The following is a 26,763-nucleotide window of genomic DNA, read 5'->3' on the forward strand; positions in this document are numbered from 1 at the left end:
GATCGGCAATTTTATTTTCTTTTTAAAAAGTGGGAATTGCATTTTAACGCTTGATACTCAGGATGCAAATACAGCAGGATGAACCTGAATACTGAATGTGAAAAAAATAAAACGGTGAAAGGAGACACGGCTATATGCTCGCTAAATCCTCCTTCCTCACCACACCTCTGTCCTCATACAGCGTTTTAGCCGATCCCATAAAGTCAAACCCAAAGAGACACAGAAGCAGCACCTCTGTCTCTCCACATCAGCAAACTGGCAAATCACGCTGACAGAGCTGTGAATGAGCACAGCCAGCCAATTACGCACAGCTGGCCTGCATAGCCGCCTGAGACAGGAGAAAGCAGGGGAAGACTTATGGCAGCTTCGTTCAGAACTCTCTCTCTTTCTCTTTGGCTCCAGTTTAGTCTCAGTGCACACGCCCGCCTCATTTAAGATAACAATATTAGTCCTGTGGGTTGTGTTTGGCTAAAGGATGGGTACAGTTATACTGTAACAGCCTCGATTTCTAGGTAACTGTATCATCTGGACAAATAGTGGACACTTCAGTGGAACATGGGGATCTAATAAATCATAACAACAGTAATGTGGTGGTATTAATACCTTCTTTATTGGTGTAGAATACAATAGCAATCCCAAAATGGCTTTTTGTACTTGAAATCCAGGCACTAATTTTGAACCTATGACAGCTCCACTGTGACTTTAAACAAAAACAAAACATATTTGTGTATTTGTGATTCACGTCTGGCCTGAGATGCTTGCAGCATTTCATTTGCTATACACCAGTTAATGGACCCTGCTTTGCTATAAATTACTGTATCACATAACCATTACAATAGATCAGGGGTAAGGATCTATTTAACCCCCCCAAATTGGTCACCTGCCAATTCTCACCCATCATCATCTCTCTCATGAGTCATCTCTCTCATCATATATCATCATATACATCAGCTATAAACTGTGGAGAGTGAAGGCTAACATGTTTTCTTGAAGAAACCTGAAGCCAGCTGACTGATGCATCACAGGGCAGCATAACACACTCAGGCACAAGGCAAGCACTTACTGCCCTCTTCCACATACTAGAGCTCACAGATGCATACGATTGAATAGTATCGCTCTGACTGACAGGGGACAGAGAATTCCACAAACCCAGATAGCAGGGCCAATTTCCCACCAATAAGGCAAAGACGTTTCACCACCCAGGATAGATTTTGATCATTTCCTCAAACTGATATCATTTTGAGGAAATCTTGTAAGAAATTGATTTTTTTTTTTTTTTTAAACCTAACTGAAAACCCTAACTGCATCCCAAACCTTAACCTTCGCACAGCCTTCACCACTTCTGATTCTTACAAGTTACAAATTTGAAAGTGCCCTATGTATCTTCATGAGCTGCTCCTATAAAATTTATATATTGTGATTTCATCTTCAGATCCACACCACTCTGGCTAGCTTCTACATGCAGTTGTAGTTTAAAATGCGTTTAGGACTAAAACTTTACTGATCAGAAAATACTTTCAGGTGAGGAGTTGGGTTAAAAATATCTGCATTTATTCACTCAGACATAAAATAGTTTATAGTACTATAAAATAGTACAGTCAAGCAGGAATGTGTAGTGTATTCTTTTATTCAATATGTTTTGAGGGCATGGTGGAATAGTGGTTAGCATGTTTGCCTTGCACCTCCAGGGATGGGGGTTTGATTCCCGCCTCTTCCCTGTGAGCGTGGAGTTTGCATGTTCTCTCTGTGCTTTGGGGTTTTCTTCCGGGTTCTCCAGTTTCCTCCCCCAGTCCACAGACATGCATAATTGTCTTGAGTGTATGTGCTGTTGTGCCCTGCAATGGGTTGGCACACTGCCCAGGGTGTCTCCTGAGTTCCCTGAAATAGGCTCCAAGTTCCCTGTGACCCTGTGTAGGATAAGCAGTACAGAAGATGGATGGATTTCATCTTAGTGTTATTTGAAGGCAGAATGTTTAATGTTTAATAACCAGGAGGTAATCTGACTAGTGTAAACATTCAGCTGTTGATTGCTACGATTCAGCTTTTTGGCAGAATTGTAGCAATCTCCCCATCGCCTCAGACAAATCAACATCTAATCTTGCAGCCTGTCTACTGCACACTAAAATGTTTTGATCTGTACCAAATATAACCTCTTACCATTTGCTGACAGACAAGTCATCTGAGACAGACCAGATGTAAGGCTATCACTTACAGACAGTGTTGTATTGCAAATAATCCATATCGTCCATAAATCATCTGTTGCATGTGATCAATACTACAAAGTTTTTGAGAAATTTCTGCAATGAGAATTCTGCACTCTAGGAAAATGAAAGAGTGGGATGAAAGCCCACCAAGAAAGTTATCCATCCATCCATTTTCTGTACCATTTATACTACACCGGGTCGCAGGAAGCCTGGAGCCTATCCCAGGGGACTCAGGGCACAAAGCAGGGGACACCCTGGATGGGGTGCCAACCAATCGCAGGGCACAATCACACAAAATGGACAATTTAGCCTACAACACATGTCTTTGGACTGGGAGAGAAAATCGGAGTACCCTGAGGAAACCTCCAGGAAGCACAGGGAGAACATGCAAACTCCATGCACACAGGGTGGAGGTGGGAATCACACCCCCAAACCTGGAGGTGTGAGGCAAACATGCTAACCACTAAGCTGCCATACCCCCCCAAGAAAGTTATGTAGAATCAGTAACACCTAAATATATGTTTAAAAAAAAAAAATCAGTTAGAATGCTTCAGATTCAAAATGGTTCAAACTAAAGTGAGTTTTCTCTAAAGAGGTAAAAACCTTACAAATTTCCAAATTGCTTTTGTATTATAATGGCCAGCTATTGTGATATCTGGTCACTGTCTCCATCTTACTCATGGCCTTTAAAGTCTCCATAAACATATCATTTTAAACTATTCTAATAATCAGTAGAGAATTGTCTTAATAAACTGGTTAATAATTGGTTTTATTTTAGCTCCCAAAAAACAACAAAGAATTTCTTAGCACAGCACATCTTTACATACAGTATTTGCCCTCATACAAGATTTAGGAATTTGGGAACTACTGACATCCCGAATTGCTTATTATCTAACTGTTAATAAATAAGCTTGGCATGTGCCTGCATTCTGCTATCTTCTTGCTTCGTTTTAGCATTCCCTTGTTTGCTCTGTGACCTTGTGGCTTGTTGATATCTTCTAGATACTGTACCTGTTTGCGTATTGATCGTAGGTAATGCACTGATCTTGTTCCTTGATAATATGTATAACTTCTGGAATTGTTTAATGTAGTCTAACAGAAGTTGTTTACATCCTATTTTTCTTATCTATGCTAATTGTTAATGCCTTGCTTAGCGTTATCTTACCGAATGTCATGAATGACCCATCTCAATGAACAACACAGTTTCCAGTTCATCAAGCACTGCTTGCGTGTCGCGATCAAAAGATGGATATGAGACGAGAGTTTGGGATTTCCTAGTATTTACATGTAGATGTGTTAAACAACATAAAACACAGACCCTTTTGTGTCAGACCACAAACTTTTTAGGTAAGCAAAAGTATAGGAACAGATCAAACTTGAAGTAAATAACACTTAATATTTGGTTGAATATCACTTGCTTGCAATAACTGCATCAAGCATGTGACTCATTCACTTCACCAAATTGTTGGTTTCTTCTTTTGTGATAAAGTTGAGTTGGCAGTGTGTTTTGGATCATTGTCTTGCTGCATGATAAAGTTCCTCCCAATTAATTAGGATGCATTTCTCTGTAAATTGGCAGACAACATCCATCCATCCATCCATCCATTTTCTATAACACTTATCCTACAGGGTTGCAGAGAACCTGGAGCCTATGGGCATGGGGCACAAGGCAGGGTACACCCTGGACGGGGTGCCAATCCATCACAGGGCACAATCACACACCCATTCATACATTACGGACACCTTGGACATGCCTGGAGTACCTGGAGGAAACCCCCACAGCACGGTGAAACCATGCCTCCATAACCATCACATCACTATACACTAGTCCACCAATCAAGATGGGCAGCAAAAGATTAGACACTTTGTCCCTTGGATATAAATGAACTGTCACTCATCTGTAGTGACACCAATTAATGTCACCGTTTCAAAGTGGGTCCTACCCTCTGAATGTATGAAGAGACAGTGTACGATAAACGAAATGAAAAAATGCAACTTTTCTGCAGCTGACTGACTTTAAGTCAGTGACTTATGATGGCACAGAAACGATCACATCCTTCGGGGGCTGCTGAGTGAAAAGCTAAACAGACACGCAAAGAAAGTGTAGCTCGTGATGCAGGGATGTGAGCTCTCATCAGCTATTTTGGAGTGATTGTAATGTATTCTAAAAATAAACTGGGCCTTGTTCTGTCGATCAGAGTCATTTCGGGATAGATCATTTGCCAGTTCAAAAGAGCGTGAGCGCCGTCGACACGTTGAGACTGTCAGACACCTTGAATTCAAGTGTACAATGACATTGCGTCAGGAGCTGACTCGCAAAATACTAAAGTAAAAGTAAAAAAGTTTGTATTCAAAGTCAAAGAGTAAACACACTAGAGCATTAAAAAAAATATCTCAACCGTCTGTATATCTTCTAAATTCTGATGATGTTTACACTACTGCTTTAACATCATAATTCATTTTAGTTATTATATTTACTGAAATACACGCAGAACATTTTATGAAGAAATTAACTATTCTTTCTGCTTAATAGTTTAATAGACCTGGGTAAAAAGAAACACCTATCAGTCACATGTTCCAGTATTTGAACTATCCAACAAATTGGGTGGTCTGTTACAAATAGGGCTGTTAAAAGTACCGGTACTTCGGTACCAAGTTGGTACTAAAAAGTAAAAAAGTTGACGATACCAGATTTCATAAGTACTGGTAGTACTGGGTCAGCCCAGTACTGACGCGCTGCTTGGCAGGTGGTCAGTCGGGAACTTTTCATGGGTACGCCCTGCTATAAGAAGACACTGGAGCCAAAGCAGCAGCAGCTCTACCGGTTACCATGGCTACGTCCAAAACCGTATACATATCTACTATACAGTAGGCGAAATACATGTATTTCTCTCGGACGCTCGTTTTCCGCTTTCGGTGCTATTACCGCTAAGTGTGTAAAAGCCGCGCTCCTAAAATTTATGTGCCTCTAGATTAACCGTGCTTTCAGGAGGAACGGCTATATTTATACTCGCAGTATTTATTAAAGCAGTTCAAGCAGATGAGTTTAAAATGATGGTAGCGGTTGCATTATGAATCTTGTAGCATAGTTTAATTGGAGTGTATTATTGCAAGAAAACATCCTGATTTTTTGTTTACTTCATGGTTAGCATACGCGCGTTTAACGCTAATACGGTCAGGAGTCCTTATTAACCATTTAATGCTTTAACTTTTATTGGGGTGAAATAAATGGGAGGACATGATGGGGTGTACTAATTTTACACACCAGAGGCTTTTTGATGAGCTATATATCTGAAATTTATGTGTTAGAAAATAATAGATATATGGCTAGCACTGTTTAGGTCTTTAATATCAGTCAGTCAGAAAAACATTTCCACTCTTGTCTGGATAACTCTAGTAGCTTTAATAATAATGATATACATGAAGTATACAGAATGCCATTTTAAAAATAGATTTTATATTGATATTTAACCTTATTAATAAAATAGTTTGGTACCGAAATTGGTACCGAATACCGTGGAATTTTACTGGTATTGGTACCGACTACTGAAATTTTGGTACTGTGACAACCCTAGTTATAAAATACGCTATGTTCTATGTCATTTAACACATCTACATATAAATACCAGGAAATAGAAGCTGAAATTCCCAAACACTCTTCTCATATTCATCTTTTGATCTCGCACCTAAATGTCTTCAGTCTACAGCAAAAACAAATTAACTAGTCTGGCTGTTCCGATAGTTTCAGAGGGGACTGTATATAACCAGAACCCTCCATCCAATCAGAGTTAATCTTTCAAGTTCAAGTGGCTTTATTGTCATTTAAAACACATACAGCTCGTACAGTACACAGTGAAACAAAACAACGTTCCTCCACTAACCACATGAGACAACACAGAACTAAATAAGATCTACACATTTTTATAACGTGCACGTGCAAACGTGTGCTAACAACACAGGACAATACAATAGTACTAAAACAGGACAATAGATATAACAAGTAGTGCAAAAGATAAGTGCCAAAGAGTAACAATATTATTTAAAAATGGTATAAATGTAAACATAACATGCTATAACTTAGTATTCGGCAGATTAGCTTATACCAAATATGGACATAGCAGTTATTGCAGTTGCAGTCAGGTAAAGTGTATAATAGTGACAAGAAATTAAATACTATATTTTTATAAGTACAGTAGCAGCAAAAATGCAATAGAGTCACTGAAGGAATGTGCAAATATTGCAATGGAAGGGGGATGGTGTTCAGTTAAGAGTGTGTGTGTGTGTGTGTGTGTGTGTGTGTGTGTGTGTGTGTGTGTGTGTGTGTGTGTGTGTGTGTGTGTGTGTGTGTGTGTCAGTCCAGTCTCTGATGGCTTGGGGGAAGAAGCTGGTCGTGAGTGTCCGAATGCTTCAGTACCTTTTTCCAGATGACAGAAGGGTGACGAGTGTGTGTGAGGGGTGTGTGGGGTCATCCACAATGCTGGTGGCTTTGTGGATACAGCGTGTAGTGTAAATATCTATGATGGAGGGAAGAGAGACCCCAATGATCTTCTCAGCTGTCCTCACTCTCCGCTGCAAGGTCTTGCGATCTGATAAGGTGCAATTTCCAAACCAAACAGTGATGCTCCATATAATGTTGTGAGGATGAGGGGTGGGAGATGGGCTTTCTTCAGCCTTCACAGAAAGTAGAGACGCCTGCTGGGCTTTCTTGGTAATGGAGCTGATGTTGAGGGACCAGGTGAGGTTGTCCGTCAGGTGAACACCAAGGAATTTGGTGCTCTCGATGATCTCCACGGAGGAGCTGTTGATGTTCAGCGGAGAGTGGTCGCTCCATGCAATAACCATCTCTTTCGTTTTGTCCACATTCAGAGACAAGTTGTTGGCTCTGCACTAGTCTGTTATCCGCTGCACCTCCTCTCTGTATGCTGACTCGTCGTTCTTGCTGATGAGACCCAACACGGTTGTGTCATCGGCGAACTTGATGTTGTGATTGGAGCTGTGCACTGCTGTACAGTTGTGAATCAGCAGAGTGAACAGCAGTGGACTGAGCACACAGCCCTGAGGGACCCCCGTGCTCATTGTGGTGGTGCTGGAGATACTGTTCCCAATCTGGACTGACTGAGGTCTCCCAGTCAGGAAGTCCAGGATCCAGTTGCAGATGGAGGTATTCGGGCCCAGTAGGTTCATCTTTCCAATCAGGTGCTGAGAAATTATTGCGTTGAGTACTGAAGTGAAATCTATGAACAGCATTCAAATGTAGGTGTCCTTTTTGTCCAGGTGGGTGAAGGCCAGATGTAGGGTGGTGGCGATGGCATCATCCATTGAGCGGTTGAGGCGACACACAAACTGCAGCGGGTCCAGTAAGGGGGGCATCAGAGTCTTGATGTGCCTCATGACAAACCTCTCGAAGCACTTCATGATGGGGTTTCAACTAACGGCATCCCAGTATGAGTATGAGAGTAAAATATAGCCCTTTTTAAATGGAAATTTATCAGTCAACCTTGAAACCATTTCATTGATGCAGTGCCTGTAAAGGTGGTGACAGTTCAGAATTATTTGAAGAAAGGGAGCTGATTCTGACTGGCAGCTGTCGTTCAACATGAGTGTGCGTGAAAGCTGTGAAAAGAATTCACTGTTATTTGATTGGCAACACATTCAAGTGTTAAGTTCCAGAGTTCATAGCTTGCTAGTATTTAGTCAGTCCTTTTAGGAAATGTTGCACAATAGAGAACAAAGCCTTCATTCTGACAAGACCGCTTAACTGACATTAATTTCAAGTTCTCATGTAACGTAATGTAAGTAACAGAGGCAACATTTTCCCCCCATAATGCACTGATAGGAAACATTAAGTTTTATATTGAGAAATCTCTGTTGTGATCAGTTAGCCAAATTACTAGCAAGATACCCCTCCATTTACATTGTAGCTTACAAGAGTAAACTGAAAATTAAACCATAGTTTATGAAGCATGCATTTAACCTTTCAAACATGTTAAATGTGTTAACTCATCTCGAGCAACGGTGTCTCAGATTATTTATTTATTTATTTATTTACAATGTTTCTTTGCTAATAATGGCTGCAATTTGATTGTAAATGGAACAGTAACAGTGTTGAATTTTTTCACAATGAATTAATAAATATGATCCTCCATGCTATTTACATGGTTACATTAAAGGACTTTCTAATGAATTACTTATTATTCTTTCAAATTAATAATTTACTTTCACTTCATAATGTGGGTTAAATAACTGCCATTCAGAGTGGCCTCATCAGTAAAGATCATTTTAAATGTTTTAGAAACTTAGTTTTCTTCTTCCCGCTATCATCAAAAAGTTTGGACTTCAAATTCAAAATGTCCTGTTGAACATGTGACTTAAGGAGTAGTCCAAATACAGTGCCTTCCACTAATTTTGGCACCCATGGTAAATATGAGCAAAGAAGAAAAATTGTCTTGATTGTTTAACCTTTTGATCTTTTGTTAAAAGAAAAGTACTCCGCTCTTATGGATATCAAACAATTGCAAGCAAAACACAGGTTTATCAAAAAAAAAAAATGTTAAATATAGGTGTGCAACAATTATTGGCACCCTTTTAGTCAGTACTTTGTGCTACCTCCCTTTGCCAAGATAACAGCTCTGAGTCTTCTCCTATAATGTCTGATGAGGATGGAGAATACATGGCAAGGGATCTGAGACCATTCCTTCAAACAGAATCTCTCCAGATCCTTCACATTTCGAGGTCATGGCCATGGTAATTTTGTGGTCAGTAAACCATTTTTGTGTTGATTTTGAAGTATGTTTTGGATCATTGCTCTGCTGGAAGATCCAGTCACGGCCCATTTTAAGCTTTCTGACAGATGCAGTCAGGTTTCATTTAATATCTGCTGATATTTGATAGAGTCCATGATGCCATGTATCCTAACAAAATGTCCAGATCCTCTGGCAGAAAAACAGCCCAAAACATTAAAGAGCCACCACCATATTTAACCATGCGCATGAGATAATTTTCCATATGGCTACCTCTCTGTGTGCGCCAAAACCACCTCTGGTGTTTATTGCCTTATTTATTTTGGTTTCATCAGACCATAGAACCCGATCCCATTTGAAGTTCCAGTAAACTGAAGATGCGTGAGTTTGGTTTTGGATGAGAGTAGAGGCTTTTTCTTGAAACCCTTAAAGACAATAAAGACAATTTGTTTTATTTGCTCCTATTTAACAAGGGTGCCAATATTAGTGGAGGGCATTGTATGTTATAGGGGTGAATGTCTTCAGGTAACAGGGTTGATAATCCTATAATGTATGACTAGTGGAAAAGGATGTTTCAGGAAGTTTCCTGTTATATGAAACTTGTTTCATATAATAATGTCTGACACACATTCTAGAAACCCCAGGCTTGTCAAATAAATACACAGACAAACACTTTTTTTGTTACAATGTCAGATCTTCATCTGAAGTAATTTCAGAAATGTTGGGAAACATGGGTCCTGCTCTCCTCAGGAGTCAATCTGAGTCTCTATTTTTAGTGGGAGCTACACAGCAGCTCACTACGCAGCAGATGGTAGTTAGAGGGGAACAAGGTGCAGTTTACAGTAAACAGATTTTTTACCCTTGGCAGGTCATGGGGAGCACTAGAACACAGCGACCATTTAATAACAGAACAATGCCAGCAAACATTACTTTGAATACTCTTGGGAGATATACAGATTTTCTTGAGTCAGATAAACACTCTGTATACTGTAAGAGACCATAAACCATATTTTTACATTATATATATATATATAAAATATTATATATATATATATATATATATATATATATATATATATATATATATATATATATATATATATATATATATATATATATATGAGAGAGAGAGAGAGAGAGAGATAGAGAAATGGATTAAATACAAACATTAATTTATTTTAATACAAGGACCTTATATCAATATGTAAAAACTACATAGGGCCATAACTTTTTCGAGTGTGTAAAATATTTGACGTATGTATTAATATTTCTCATATCTGTTAGTAATTTTTTTTTACAGCAAAATGTTGCATTTTCATTCACATCAACAAGAGAGAAGTTTATTGCATGTACTTAGTACTTAAATTTACTGTACATTGGTTACAGGAAACAAGAGAGAGAGAGATAAACTTATGTTGCACAGATACTGAATGCCTTAAACTCTGGCATTTGCAACATATTGTGAGCAGAGCATGATAGCATCTTCGCACAATGTTAAATGGCTCTTAGCTTTAATGTAAGCTGAAAAAGGCCGTCTAAATGAACCCCAACGATCGCTGCGTCACTCTACTGAAATGGTATTTTTGAACCACTGGCATTTGGAGTTCAAACAAACACTGGACTAAAGTGCAGCAAACATTATAACAACAATATAATAACATTGCGAGCACAATATTCAAATGTGACAGTTTGTGACAGGAAATCAACATCATATTCATTAATCAGCCAAATTTAGTTATCTGTCGATGTTATATCAAACATTATACAGTGAATATAAGAATCCCAGCACCCCTTTTTTTAACAATTAAATGGACACTTTAAAATAAATCTTTGAAATCGATGACTTGCTGAATCAAAGTCTGGACACGGCCAATAATCCAACAATTTATAAAACATAATTTTGTGCAGTAGTGATGTTAACAAAAATCAAAGAAGTTGTCATTATGATTCCTTAACCACCCCAGAACCCATCACTTTAATCACATTTAATCACAGTTTAATCACATTTTATTGGATGCTATTGTGAGAAGCAGGATTAACCAATCAGGATCATGTATTTTTCCCATTTCTGTTTGAAAGCTATAAGCCAGCTAGCTAAACCCTGAGCATAGGGATTTCACAGAGACAGCTGATGAAGTACTCGAGGTATACTGCAATAGGAGAAAAGAAGGTTACATCTGGTTTTATAAGGACAAATATTACTTGTTTTCCTATTACTAGCATATTATTTTAACTATTTTCAGTGTCATAAGGTTATCTGATTATCTACACCAATTAATATTATTAGTATGGCATGAGTGATTTACAGTAAAACCTGTTAAATAATTCAGTGACAAATTCTGAATACCATTACTGCTAACACTATCTGGCATCTACCCAAAATGCATGAGCTTGTTGACTATCAATTGAATTGTACACATCATGCAGTGATTTTACTGATTTATTAATTACTGGTTATGCTACCGCCTGTACGGCACCTGATATCATATAAAATTGTCTGTAAATTTTTATTTATTTATTTATTTTCATCAGTTGCTAAGTTTGACTTTGGCAATGCATTTCAAAGCAGTAGAACTGTCCAAATGTCCAAAGCCGGAGCAAGTCACAGTAAGGCCGTGTGGCGTCCATCTGAATCACGTCATCCATAAAAGTGTAATAGGAAGCAATCAGTAGCTCATATCATTAAAGTCTTGCAGGGTATTTACCCTTTTACAGGGCTGTAAATTTTTACAGGTACTGAAGACAATGAAAAGCAAAACAATGTTTTATAGTAAAGCCTGTGAAAAGAGTCCTTCAGGGTCTCTCTCTCTCTCTCTCTCACACACACACACACACACACACACACACACACACACACACACACACACACACAATTATTACTAGACCTAAACTTAACATTAACCAAAACCTTAGTAACCATAGTACATTTTGCTTATTAATAACAAGACATAAATTGGAGCTAAATGAAAAATCAATACTACTACTACTACTACTACTACTACTACTACTACTAATAATAATAATAATAATAATAATAACAGAGACACAATAAAGGAAGAACATTTGGTACTCTTATTTTAAAAAATCTTTTGAAAATATGATTGTTTTTCTAAGAAATTCTGGAAAATTATTGACAGTCCCAAAGAATATAAAATGTAATGGTAAATGAAATGAATACAGAATACAGAAATAATCTAAGGCTAAAATTAAACTTTTTGAAATGTGTTGTTATTTAACAAAGAAAAATGCATTTACGGAATAATATATGGCTTTGAAGCTTTGTAGATAACATGACAAGCTACATTTTTTCTTCTTATTAGCTTCAAGAGAGAGAGGAAAAAGAGATTCTAGTGAGGGAATGACTGTTTATAAAGTGAAAACAGGAAGTAACTTATTTTCACAGACCTTAAACATAACTATAAATGGATAGAAAGTATGACGTGTCGCAAAACGTGTAATTGTCAAATTGCTGTAGTACAAGAGAAATAAAACACGGAAGGGCGTAGTGTTATAGGAAAATAATCAACAATGGGGTGATGGGCTTTAGCCCAATGTGGAGCTGAGAAACTGGTAAAAACGTATTTAGAAGTTGTTAGCGCTAGTTCTGTTGAATGAAATGTAACGTTCTGATTCCTTTCGACTAAATTCTAGGCAACGTATCTTTGGAGCAGTACACAAATAAACCTAAATGTGGTCACATTTTGATTAATTTTACTAATATGATTTACTTATAAACAGTTAAAGAACCACAGTCTAACAAGTTGAGAATAACATTACAATCTCACACCATCAGCTTTAGCACCTATACTGTAAAACATCCTTGTCTATTATATTCAGAGACTCAAGTCATTAGCATGTCTAACTCCAGGATGTCAGCGACCCTTTTAGGGCTTTTATTCTTAATGAGTGTGTACTTGTGCACCGAGGTGTTGAGAGGCAAAGATTGGCACCATGCGAATACCGAACACACTCCAAGTGCATTAAAGAAGCCGCAAATGGCACTGTCACAACATGGCAGAGTCTGGAAAAGGTCATCTGAAAAGCTCATACATGCTGAAGAGATGTTATTTTAAGCATTATTCATAGCAATTAAAGGACAGAGAGACCAGGGGGAAAAAAAGTGAAAGACAGCGAGGAAGGAAGAGGGAGAAAAAATGGGATAGGTAGAGTATTCAAAACTCTAATCGAAATGTTACGTCTGACTTTTTAGTGAATATAAGTGTGTGGAAACATGAATCACTGATGCCTCAGGCAGACAGGAGCTCGAACAGAAAAGATCAATCTTTTTCTATCTGCATAAAATCATATGGAGTTTTACAGAAAATGTAGCACATAAAAGTCACTGAGCTGATATATGAACTGTCTGGATAAATAAAGTTCGTTGAAAATATTGCAATGCATGTAGTGACACCATCATAATCCTGTCTTATCATTCTACTTTAGCAGAATTGTTTCTAAAGCTGGGTTTAGAAATCCCAAACACATGCCACTGGATGGATTGGCTATACTAAATTCTCCGCAAGTGTCAACTGCAAAAGTGTGTGTGTTTGGTATCCTATCCAGGGTGTATTGTCACCACACTTCCAGTGTTCCTGGGATAAGCGATGGATCCAGCAAGCCCCTGAGAGAGTAAAGCAGCTACTAAAAATGAATGAATTGAATTTTATAGCTACAGTCATCAAGTTTGGTGTAAAATGTCATCCCTTGATGTAAAGCATTTTCCACTAACCCTACTATAATTTTCCCATCCTTCCACTATCAAAAAAAAAAGATTCATTTTTTACTCATTGATTTTCTAATCTATATCCATCAAACTTGGTATACAAGATTCAACTGTTGACCCAAATCACGTAACTGCATTCCAGACTGATAGCACTCATCAATCTCTTTTTTCTTCCATTCTTTCATCCTCCCATAAGTCATTGTGTGTGACACTCAGAATTTTTGATTACCAAACCATTCAAACTTGGCGGTAAGATTCAACTACTGATCCAAAGTGCACCTTCCTTTTGAACCTATTGTATATACCTATTGTAACTGCTTGTCTAATCCAACTTTGTTTCATCCCTCTCTTTTTTCATCAATTCTGACACCATGATCCTTAAACGTTCAAGAAAAAGGCATCAAACTGCACCTGACTAAATTTCATAGACAGGGCTCATACATCCACCTATCCCATCATTCATCCCTGCACCATCTTATAAGAACCCATTTCTTTTGGTCATCCTTGAAATGTCTATCTAAATCCAGCAGTCTCAATATTTCATTTTGATAGCACTCATCCATCTACACACGTAATTCATCTGACATGCCTCTATCACTCAAAAAACAAATTTTGCTCCTCCTGGATTTTTAAGAATTCAATATGATATGTAATATTTAAGAAAAAAACAAACATGGCATGGGATAACGTTATTCGTGGCAGGGTGATAAGCCATTGCCACTTTGAAGTTGGTTATTTTTCTACAACAGCACATCCCAAAGTGTTTTATTAGCATTTATTCTCATTTATAACAACTTTACCTCTGTCTGTTACAAAGTTTAAGCAGCTCCTAAAAATGCTAAACAAACATCTTATGGGTTTTAAACCCACTTATGTGGAGCATCCACCATACAAGTCCTTGTGTAATGTGTTACTATAAACGTGATAATGTATTAGAACGAGCATCAAGCTGCTGTTATATAAAATTAATTAACATCAACTGACCAATCTGAATCTAGCATTTCTATCATTATGCTTCATCTCATCTATCTATCTATGCATCCATCCATCCATTTTCTATACCGCTTATCCTACAGAGGACCTGGAGCCTATCGCAGGGAGCATCGGGCACAAGGCGGGGTACACCCTGGACAGGGTGCCAGTCCATCGCAGGGCACAATCACATACACACACACACACCCATTCATACACTTTGGACACGCCAATCAGCCTACCATGCATGTCTTTGGACTGGGGGAAGAAACCAGAGTACCCGGAGGAAACCCCCGCAGTACGGGGATAACATGCAAACTCCGCACATACAGGGCCATTGCAGGAATCGAACCCTCAACCCTGGAGGTGTGAGGCGACCATGCTATCCCACCATGCACCTTGCTTTACCTTATTTTCACCTTCATTATCTCTATTGCATGCCAAAGATTTTGGACTAAGTACAATGATGTTGAGAAATTCCCAAACATGAGCAGCCAGGACATTGTTTTCCCTAGCTACATTTGTTTGTATCAACATATACATGCAAAAGACTAACAAGGGACTCATGAACAACTATCACAAATCATAAAAGCAAAAAAGTCGTTGACCATCCAGGTAACAACATTGATTAAGGATCGAGCGTATGTAAACTTCAAGTATGACTTTATCCAGATTAAGGTCATCAATAATCACTCAGTACGTTTACATGGACAATATTCCGATATTAACCCGATTAAGACGATACTCTGATTAAGACCCTACCATGTAAACAGTGATTATTGATGACGTTAATCCGGCTAAAGTCATACTCGAAGTAAACACAAATCGAATTAAGACGTGTGGAGTATTCCTGTTTTAGTCGCATTATCAACGTGTATTACAGACATGTATACACCTTAATCACACTATTAACATCGTGTGGGAGTTTTCACCGCATATTGCGCCAGGACACGTACACACATGGCAGTGCTCAACCGTTTGATGGCACAAGAGAGCACGGCTTTGTCCCAAACCATGTTCTTATTTACTAAACATGTATTTCAGCTACTATATAGTAGGTAAGTACGTGGTTTCGGACGCAGCCCACGGCTTCAAGCAGTCGTCTATTTGCACATATAGCATGACAGCTAAATAACTGCACTTGAAACATGCAAAACTGTATACGGTACCATAACGAAGACGAACTGTAACAGCATAATTTGCACACCCATCTTTTTTTGCACACCACTTTGCACATTTATAGTTTGTGCATTTTTGCACCTGAACGTATATATTATATTAATATGTGCCCAGTGTTTTTGTCATAAGAATTTTAATGTACACTTTCCCTTTGTCATGTAGATCACATAATGGAGGTTAGGATGGATGCAAATGCAGATAAGAGCTTTATTAGACGTCGTGAAAATCGTGAAACACAGGCGTGGTCAAAACAGGCAAAGGGTCAGGCGATCGGCGATCAGCAATCGGGCATAAAGCAGGCTAAACAAGAATCAACCAATGAGGTTGAGAACAGGATCAAAACTAAGAGACATGAAACTATGAACAAAGGCTTGAAACAAGGAAAACTTGCACAATACTTCACATCGAGCAATGATACACGAGGGGTTTAAATGACAAAAGTAATTAAGGGTGAACACAAAACAGCTGAGACTAATGATAACACATAAGAGAACAACTGATGGCAATACAGGGGCGGAGACAAGACAGATAAACATAACAAATGCACATGTAGAAAGTAAACAAAGTCAGTTTGAGTGTGATATACATAACAAGTTTAAACTCTTTTGTTGTAATAATTACATTTCAATTTCATTTATTTATTTCTCATCCTTCTACTTCAGACTTATGTACTATTATGAACAGAATTTTCTTTCAGGACCTGCAGTGTGCTGTGTTGTGGAACAGACTCCCTTCCATTTTATGAAAATAATGGGGGCAATTGAAGTTAGCGGATTTGATATTGTGGCTGGTTTTCCAGATGAAAATTAATAGTGGCTTAGTGGTTAGCACGTTTGCCACACACCGCCAGGGTCGGGGGTTCGATTCCCATGGCTCTGTGTGTGCGGAGTTTGCATGTTTTCCCCGTGCTGCGGGGGTTTCCTCCGGGTACTCCGGTTTCCTCCCCCAGTCCAAAGACCTGCATGGTAGGCTGATTGGCGTGTCCGTAGTGTATGAATGGGTGTGTTAGTGTGTATGTGATTGTGCCCTGCGATGGACTGGCACCCTGTCCAGGGTGTACCCCGCCTTGTGCCTGATGCTGCCTGGGATAGGCTCCAGGTTCCCTGTGACCCTGAAAACGATTAAGCGGTATAGAAGATGGATGGATAAATAAATACATAAATAAAGTAAATAAATAACTGAGAGAGAGAGAGAGAGAGAGAGAGAGAGAGAGAGAGAGACTGAAACCTAAACTTGAATGATGGAGTTTGATTACAAGTGACTGTTGAGTCGTGCTGTGTTCATTATCATTAGAGAGAAAGCAAAGCTAACAGTTGCTGCTATGAGATGTTGAAAAATAATATTTTCTTAATTATGGAGATATTATTATTATTATTATTATTATTATTATTATTATTATTATTATTATTATTAAGCTAGTTGTTGAGCAGCATGAAGATTGTCAGATGCTTGGTGTTGTTGAGGTCTAATAAAAATAAATAACTTCATGCAAAACTTGAACAGAAGCAAAACTCTTTTATAAACGTGAAATATTCGTGCTTCTGCTCTCTAAAGAGGAGGCTTGGGGGCACTCTGCTAAATCATAACGAATCTTTTATTTAAAGTTGTGTAAACTGCGCTTTAACACGGAGAAAAGATGTTTCATCATCAAAACAAAACAAAAAGACAATACACCGGTGAAACGTGATAATGGCCTTAGCTACTGCAGTGTACAGAGCAAAAATTATATATATACTGATTAAAATAACATTATGATGATGATGATGATTATTATTATTATTATTATTATTATTATTATTATTATTATTATTATTATTACATGGCAAATATTGATCATGTTAACTCACAGTAGAGTGTGAAAAGGTCGCTGTGTGTCTAATCACATGAGATGTAAATCTGAAACCTGGTCCAATATTCCTTTCAGATTCAGATTAAAATCAGCTCCAGGACAAATTAGAAGTTCGCGCCACCAATGATGGCTGTGCAAATTATGCTGTTACCGCTCGTCTTCGTTATGGTACCGTATACAGTTTTGGGTGTTTCAAGTGCAGTTATTTAGTGCGCGGTTTTATTTAAAAAGTCTTGAACATTCTATGACGCGCGTGCTTATGGAACAATATTCCGACTATGACGTCAAGGCCCATAGCAACCACAAGGCTCATAGCAACCGTAGTGCCTATAAATACCGGTACAACACCTAAACACCTCAGTATGTACTAATCTAATAATGTAGACCAAAGATGTCTGATCTTAATGATAAAGTAATGATTACAGGGGAGCAAAGCTGGCTCTGTCCAGGTAGGTTGTCTAGGTTGCCCTTTTTTTTCCCTAAGATGTCCTGCAACAAATTATTGTTTATAAGTAGTGATACACCGGAAAGAAAAATCTGGCCTGAAACGGTTTTTTTTTTTTTATTATTATTATTTTTATTTTTTTTAAAGCCCATTTTAAAATGTGTTTGTATAATTGTATTAATATGACCTTTTTTTTTTTTATTATTATTGATTTATTTTTTAATGTCATCAATTCATCATCACTTGTACGCACACGTTTCTCTGGCACACTTTGCTCGGTGCTGCGCGTGCGCTCATCACTTCCAGCTCTGCCTGTATCAGTTCTCGTGCACGCGGCCTTTTCTTCAAAGTAATGCTCTTTAAATCACGGATCTAGTAATGTTGTAATGCAACGATAACCGTCGGTTAGATCGAGATTGAAATCTGAGCGCAGAGTACTGAATTGTGGGAACGGCCGAAATTTCGGTGCATCCCTGCTTATATGTATAGTAAATATATAGGCCTAAAGGGGGGGGGGGGGGGGGGGGGGGGGGGGGGGGGGGGGGGGAAGCTGTATCTGCTTTGAACTTTTTTTTATGAAATGGCAAATAGCTTCAAATCAGAATTGTCAGGAATAGTGACAAAAACAAATCGCAAAAGTTAGGCTATCTAAAAGGGGTTTTAGTGATTATCAATATTCAAGCCACTTAAAACGAGTTTCTCTTGAAACAGTATGTTTGTGTATTGTATTATTTATATGGTTGGAACAGCTATGCGAACTAACATGCCACAATTTATTTCATTCTTTCATGCAGAATGCTTCACTAACAACACAGTGAATGATGAAGAGTACACTTCCCAGTGCACGTTTTGTAGCTATTTTGTTTCTTTGGTGGAGGATGCTCCTTCGAGCTCATCGGTGGATCCGTGTGCTAAGAAGAAAATGATTTTTGGACGGAAGTTTTGGGGAAAATTAAAAAAAAATATTTCGAAAAGAAGATTTACTGGTAATGGAATATTATATGGATTTTTTTTAAAACCACAATTACATGTTTCTAGTGATTATGAATATTCAAACCACATACGTGAAAAATCTCCCATTATAATCTCTTTAAACAGCAGCATCTTCTTCTGAAAGCTCATCGTCTTCAGGTACCGTTAAGGAGACGCCTAGTGGATGTGTTAACAGTGTTGGGGAACAACCTGCATTATCAGGATCTAATGGTAACGAACGAGCACCTTTTGTAACTTTAGACAGGGCTCACCTAAACGAAGCTCAGTAATTCTCAATTACATGTTTAAAACATTCTGTATGTTTGATGCTAACCACAATTCATGTTATTTCTATTAAGCAGGTCCAGTGGATGAGGATGAAGAGAGGAAGACAGCTGGAAACTGGCACGGCACAAGTATGTTGTAAATCTTTTATTGCTATAATGTTTGACATACATCCATTAACTTTAATCCCAAATTACAGTCATTTAAATAACTTTATTCTCTCTCTATCTACATGTTATTCATGTTTCAGAGTAACTAGTCTTAGTGGTTAGCATGTTTGCCTCGCACCTCCAGGGTCGGGGGCTCATTTACCACCTCCGCCTTGTGTGCGTGGAGTTTGCATGTTTCCACCTGGTACTCTCTGTGTTGTAGACTGACTGGCATTTCCAAATTGTAAATAGTTCCCTGGAATAGTTTTTATAAAGTCTCGCTCACAGCAGACTAGTGAATTATTGAATTCTTATATTTCTATATACAATTGTACTTGGAGTAAAAGTAAAGCCTTTAAGTTACCTCTTACATTCTGTGTGCCATTTTTTATCCCCAGCAGGATCAAATTTCTTCAACTTCGCAACTAGCATTTCGTGATTGTGTCATTTTGTGTCAGCAAAAAACTTGTCTTTATGTCACAGACCAAGGCCCATTGCAGTACAGTACAGGTGGCTGGAAGTGGTGTTCCTGAAGTGTTTATGAACTGCCTCTAGTAATGTTTTTTGTTGTTGTTGTTGTTGTTGTTGTTGTAACTCCGGTCACTGTTGGCTTCTTTTCTTTGAGTAACTTTGAGTCTTAAATAGGGGGATAATGTCAGCAGTGGACACATCTGCTTTACTAATCTCTCTGGTTATTTCTTCAAACGGTGAGAGAATTGTGGTTATACTTCCCACAATCAGTGCACACTGCTGCGCATTAAGTGTGACAGGTAGCCCATAATCTGCAGCGTATGCAGCATGCACTCTTTTTTGTTCCCAAAGACTTTCCATCAGATAGAAAGTGCTACTCCACCTCCCCGTAGTCACGTCCTTCTTAAATCTCTTTAGTAGAAGATCCATCTGTGTCTGTATGGACACATGAATAAAAAATTTGTGAATGTTTGAGGTGGCCTACAGTCGTTCGACACATACTGACCAAGTCTGTCACACTTTGTCGGCTTAATATGCCTTCTGTGACAGCCAGCTAGAGGGAATGAGCCATGTACGGTTAAATCATAATATCACTGTCCGTCATGTCATGGCTCATATTTCTTGCATTGTCACTTGCATGAAGCAAGACTTTTTTTTAAGTTTAAAATCACAGTCGATCCATTGAGCAGTGAGACTAAGTATGCTCATCGGGCTTACATCTGTAGACCAAATATCTGTGGTGAAGCTCACTGAGTCATATTGAACAAGCTTGTGAATATGATGTCTGCGAAATAACACCAACTCCGTATTGAGTAGCAAGGCTTGATGTGTTTTACCAGTTGCTGAAAACCTGTGTCCCTTACTACAGAGAATGGTTGATCGTGCAGCATGATGTGAGCCCGTTGAGCATGCTTAGTCTCACTGCTCAATGCATTGATTGTGATTTTAAACTTTAAAAAGTCTTGCTTCATGCACAAGAATCTAGCGGTTCTGACACTGCACTGGTAATCTCACAAATTTCCACTGACATGTTAGATAAATGGACAATTGACAGATCAAGAGTGCACGTTGTTGTAAGTGACAATGCAAGAAATATGGCCAAAGCCATGACATGACGGACAGTGATATTATGATTTAACCGTACATGGCTCATTCCCTCCAGCTGGCTGTCACAGAAGGCATATTAAGCCAACGAAGTGTGACAGACTTGGTCAGTATGTGTCGAACGACTGTAGGCCACTTCAAACACTCACAAATTTTTTATTCATGTGTCCATACAGACACAGATGGATCTTCTACTAAAGAGATTTAAGAAGGACGTGACTATGGGGAGGTGGAGTAGCACTTTCTATATGATGGAAAGTCTTTGGGAACAAAAAAGAGTGCATGCTGCATACGCTGCAGATTATGGGCTACCTGTCACACTTAATGCGCAGCAGTGTGCACTGATGGTGGGAAGTATAACCACAATTCTCTCACCGTTTGAAGAAATAACCAGAGAGATTAGTAAAGCAGATGTGTCCACTGCTGACATTATCCCCCTATTTAAGACTCAAGGTTACTCAAAGAAAAGAAGCCAACAGTGACCGGAGTTACAACAACAACAACAACAACAAAAAACATTACTAGAGGCAGTTCATAAACACTTCAGGAACACCACTTCCAGCCACCTGTACTGTACTGCAATGGGCCTTGGTCTGTGACATAAAGACAACGACACAATCACAAAATGCTAGTTATCATATCAGATCACCTTTAATGTTGATCCGATAGTTTGCAACCAACAAAATTTAACTTAAAAAACCCAAACAGAAATTATTTTTAAGAAGAAAAAGAAAAAAAAAAAAAAAAACGCCATTGTGTGCACACCCCTTAACTAATACTTAGTTAAAGCACCTTTTGCTCGTGATACAGAGACGACCAACTTAGCACATCTTGATTTGGCAATTTTATTCCGTTCTTCCTTGTGTAAATGCTCCCGATCTATCAAATTGTGAGGGGATCTCCTGTGCACAGCTGTTTTCAAGTTTTTATTAGAACTCATATCTGTTCTCTCATTCGGCCATTCCAAAAAATGTTGAGCTTCTTTGGAAGCCATTCCTTTGATAACTTGTATTTGTGCTTTGGGTTGTTATTGTGCTTCATCTTCACCTGTCTAACTTTATAATTTCTTTCCTGTAGCAAGCCTCAGCTCCAATGCAGTGGCCAACAAGGAGAGCTTTTTTTGTGACCATTCTGTTTGTTCGGTGACGGACCAGCCAGCAGTTTTGGTGAATGAGGAAGAAGAGCTTGAGACAATTGGATACTGGCACTGCCGAAGTATGTTGTATATCTTTTATAGCTATAATATTTGACGTAGGCCTTCAGACTAAATCCTAAATGTGTCAAATAATCTCTACTTAAAGTTCCTAATATGCTACAATTTATTTCCTTCATGTAGATTGCCTCACCTGCAACACAATGTATGATGAGGAGGACTCTTTCACATGCACTTTTTGTGACCATTCTGTTGGTTTGGTGACGGACCAGCCAGCAGTTTCGGTGGATGAGGAAGAAGAGCTTGAGACAATTGGATACTGGCACTGCCCAAGTATGTTGTATATCTTTTATTGCTATGATGTTTGACGTAGGCCTTCAAAGTAAATCCTAAATGCATCAAATAATTATGTCAAATAATCTCTACTTAAAGTTCCTAATATGCCACAATTTATTTCCTTCATATAGAATGCCTCACCTGCAACACAGTGTACGGTGAGGGGGACCCTTTCTCATGCATTTTGTGTGGCTGTCCTGGAAGCTCATTGTCATCTTCCAGTAGCTGTGGATCTTCTGGAAGTTCATCGCCGTCTCAGAATGAGGATTCTGAAGACAAGATTTACTCTGATCTGATAGGAGCTAGTGATGTGAAATCTATGCCTGGTAAACCCAGCAACAGTGATAGAGAGTTACGTTCCTCTAGCTCCTTCTCAAATCAGCATGGTAGCACCAGTGGGAACACTGGTACAACAAATGTTATCCACAATCGACACTGGGAGAGTGACTATGAGGATGAGGAAGAAGCCAGAAGCAGCAAACAGCCTGCAGAAACATCAGAGGTTGGCTTTTCAGATGTGGACTCTCCCTCACATCAGCATGTTAGCAGTAGCAGGAACAGTGGTCTGATTGCAGATCTGACAGATGAAGAGCCACACTGTTTTAAGATTGTGCTCAACAACCACAAACAACACTGGGAAAGTGACTATGAGGATGAGGAAGAAGCCAGAAGCAGCAAACAGCCTGCAGAAACATCAGAGGTTGGCTTTTCAGATGTGGACTCTCCCTCACATCAGCATGTTAGCAGTAGCAGGAACAGTGGTCTGATTGCAGATCTGACAGATGAAGAGCCACACTGTTTTAAGATTGTGCTCAACAACCACAAACAACACTGGGAAAGTGACTATGAGGATGAGGAAGAAGCCAGAAGCAGCAAACAGCCTGCAGAAACATCAGAGGTTGGCTTTTCAGATGTGGACTCTCCCTCACATCAGCATGTTAGCAGTAGCAGGAACAGTGGTCTGATTGCAGATCTGACAGATGAAGAGCCACACTGTTTTAAGATTGGGCTCAACAACCACAAACAACACTGGGAAAGTGACTATGAGGATGAGGAAGAAGCCAGAAGCAGCAAACAGCCAGCAGAAACATCAAAGGTTGGCTCTTCAGATGTGGACTCTCCTTCACATCAGTGTGCTAGCACTAGCAGGAACAGTGGTCTGATCGCAGATCTGACAGATGAAGAGCCACACTGTTTTAAGACTGTGCTCAACAACCATAAGCGACACCGGGACAGTGATGATGAGGATGAGGTAGGAGCCAGCAGCAGCAGCAGCGGCAAACAGGCTGCCAAAAAGCAACGGTTGACTCTTCAGATTTGGCCTCTCCCTCATATCAGCAAGCCAGTGCTAGTGGAAACAGTGGGTTAACAAATTTCAAGGCAGGTAAGTCTAACACTTTTATCACTAACTACAAGCGACACCAGGACAGTGACCATGAGGATGAGGAGGAAGCCACCAGAAGCCAACAGCCTGCAAAAAACCTAAGGTTGGCTCTTCAGATTTGGCCTCTCCCTCATAGCAGCAAGCCAGCGCCTGTGGGAAGAGTGTGGTAACAGATCTCAAGGCAGGTAGGTCTAACACTCCACTCACTAACCACAAGCAACACTGGGACAGTGATCATGAGGATGAGGATAGCGCTAGTGGTAAGAGTGTGGTAACAGATCTCAAGGCAGGTAGGTCTAACACTCCACTCACTAACCACAAGCGACACTGGGACAGTGATCATGAGGATGAGGATAGCGCTAGTGGTAAGAGTGTGGTAACAGATCTCAAGGCACGTGCGTCTAAAGTAGAAAATCTGTCACTGCGTGATGCAAGTTTCATTGTCAGCAGAGTACACACGTACTGTACATGCCGCCAGTTCCAGCAATCGGTTATCTGTGCAGATTAATTTGGAAAAACCAATTGGTCGTCCTCCTTTGCAGGACACCACAAGGGCACGCACAGCAATGCTGCACAGATAGCCGATCCCAAGCTACAATCGAACCCGGACCCTATAGTTGTCAAGCAGCAGCTATGCCACTAGGAACATACAAATTAAATACACGATTAAGACGATACTCTGATTAAGAAACTATCATGTAAACAGCGATTATTGATTACTTTAATCCGGCTAAAGTCATATTCGAAGTAAACAAAAATGGGACCACAGAAGTTTTGGGATTCTGTTCTGTGGAGCGATGAAAAAAACGGGAACTTTTCAGCACGAAAAGAATGAAGAAAGAACACTCTGTCCACAGTCAAGCATGGTGGTGGCTCGGTGATGCTCTGGGGCTGCTTTGAATCCTCTGGCACTGGAAACCTGCAGCATGTGGAAGGCAAGATGGATTCATTGAAGTATCAGGAAATCCTAGGAGAATTCTGTGAAATCTGGCATTGATTATAAAATACTATTATTAACTTATAAAGCACTAACCGGTCTCGCGCCACAGTATGTAAGCGACCTTTTGGTCTTCTATGATCCACCACACCTACTTAGATCAAAAGATACAGGCTATTTACTGGTACCTCGAATAGCGAAGGCCACAGCAGGGGGAAGAGCTTTCTCTTATAGAGCCCCACAGTTATGGAACAGTCTTCCAATTAGTGTTCGGGACTCACACACAGTTTCAGTGTTTAAGTCTAGGTGTAAAATGTATTTGTTTACTCAAGCTTACCCTGACTAGACTTTCTGTTAGGCTAAGCACACAGTCCTAATAATCTTTTCTCTACCTCTCTCCTTCTGTCAGGCCAGACACGATTTTATGGAGATACTAGAGATCCTGATCCTTTCTGCTCTCCGGACCTGCCTGATCCGTTTCGGATGTCCTGCCTCTGGATGGAGCTCTCATCTACTCCAATTCCAGATTGCTGGGACTACGGCTGCTTCTAAAGCCAAACAGACTTCATATAAATCCATAATGAACTTTTTCACACTATCTCTTGTTACCCAGATGAGGATGGGTTCCCTTCTGAGTCTGGTTCCTCTCAAGGTTTCTTCCTCTTAAAATCTTAGGGAGTTTTTCCTTGCCACCGTCGCCACCGGCTTGCTCAATTGGGATAGATTCGCACTTTTAAAATCTGTATAACATGTTTATATATTTCTGTAAAGCTGCTTTAAGACAATGTCTATTGTAAAAAGTTCTGTACAAATAAAAATTGAATCGAATTGAATGATAGTGACCCCAGCTGTGCTCACTGAAAGTTAGAGTTTAAATGTTATGCTGCTGAACATCCAGAACCACTGGTATCAAAATTTGAGTGCTTCGTCTTGAAGTGCCTCCTCAGGTTATAATTCTTCACCAGAAATAGATTAATTACAAAGCAAGCACAGTGGCTTCTACCCTATGATATCAATGAACGAATGATTTCCTGTCCACTCAATTTTCGTTATCAATTTTTCTTTTAAGTGTTGAGTGACATCCCGGTAGCCTGGATTCACACTTTAAAAGTACCTTAAAAGTCAGCTATGTTCATTACTGTAACAAACCACTGAAGTTAGGATCCATGTGCAGTAGGCTTAATAACACAGTGAATGCAAATCCAAGGATCGTCAACAGTAAGCCGGTCAAGGTAATTCACAAAATGTCAGAATAAACAGTCCAATCCACAGATCCAAAGGGTTGGTCAGGTTACAGGCAAGAGTAGACACATGGAGAATCAACAAGGCAAGGGCAAATCCAAAGAACAAAAGAAGGGAAACAAAGTTCCTTGCTAAACATTAAACCAATCACAATACAAACAGCTCAGAACTAACGAGAATAAAGGCTTCAAATGTTTTAAATATTGTACAGACAGGAAATGGTAATGAGTAATGAAGTGTGCAATATTCATGGAAGGGTGCCCTCTGGTGGCATGGTGGCACACTGTCCACGACTGATGCGGCAACCAATTATCTGATAAAAACTAACAGGTGTTTTTGTTATCGATCGCACACAGGCTTGGGGAGTAACGGAATACATGTAACGGCGTTATGTAATCAGGATATAAAAAACTGGCAACTGTAATCCGTTATAGTTACATCAAAAAACAAAGTAATCAGATTACAGGTACGTTTTGTAAAAAATGGGAAGACTATCAGGATTACATTTAAAACCAAAGTAATGAATCTTTTGACATAACACAATATAAACAGCTGCTTGATTATAATTCTGGTTCTCTCTTGCCAGTTGTGACTCACATGAGCAACCTCCTGGTGCAT

At 39.3% G+C, this 26,763-nt stretch overlaps 1 protein-coding gene across 5 annotated transcripts in view; it reads left to right on the forward strand.

The window, feature by feature from the left end:
* LOC108272422 (uncharacterized) overlaps window positions 1-25,736 on the forward strand; it is a 28,547-nt gene extending 2,811 nt beyond the window's left edge. Inside the window, exons 1-8 of one of the 5 annotated variants that reach the window (XM_053684604.1) lie at window positions 17,987-18,116; window positions 18,907-19,098; window positions 19,211-19,315; window positions 19,444-19,500; window positions 22,171-22,308; window positions 22,430-22,579; window positions 22,714-23,966; window positions 25,313-25,736. In XM_053684604.1, the coding sequence (XP_053540579.1) occupies window positions 18,059-18,116; window positions 18,907-19,098; window positions 19,211-19,315; window positions 19,444-19,500; window positions 22,171-22,308; window positions 22,430-22,579; window positions 22,714-23,951 (1,938 nt within the window). In that variant the 5' untranslated portion in view covers window positions 17,987-18,058 and the 3' untranslated portion in view covers window positions 23,952-23,966; window positions 25,313-25,736. Of the gene's footprint in view, window positions 1-17,986; window positions 18,117-18,906; window positions 19,099-19,210; window positions 19,316-19,443; window positions 19,501-22,170; window positions 22,309-22,429; window positions 22,580-22,713 lie in introns of those variants that run through there. The other 4 variants (XM_017480838.3, XM_053684606.1, XM_053684605.1 and 1 more) reach the window with 4 other exon arrangements.
* Window positions 25,737-26,763: the final 1,027 nt, after the last annotated feature.

The sequence above is a fragment of the Ictalurus punctatus genome, chromosome 12 (assembly GCF_001660625.3).
Source record: "Ictalurus punctatus breed USDA103 chromosome 12, Coco_2.0, whole genome shotgun sequence".
NCBI lineage: Eukaryota > Metazoa > Chordata > Actinopteri > Siluriformes > Ictaluridae > Ictalurus > Ictalurus punctatus.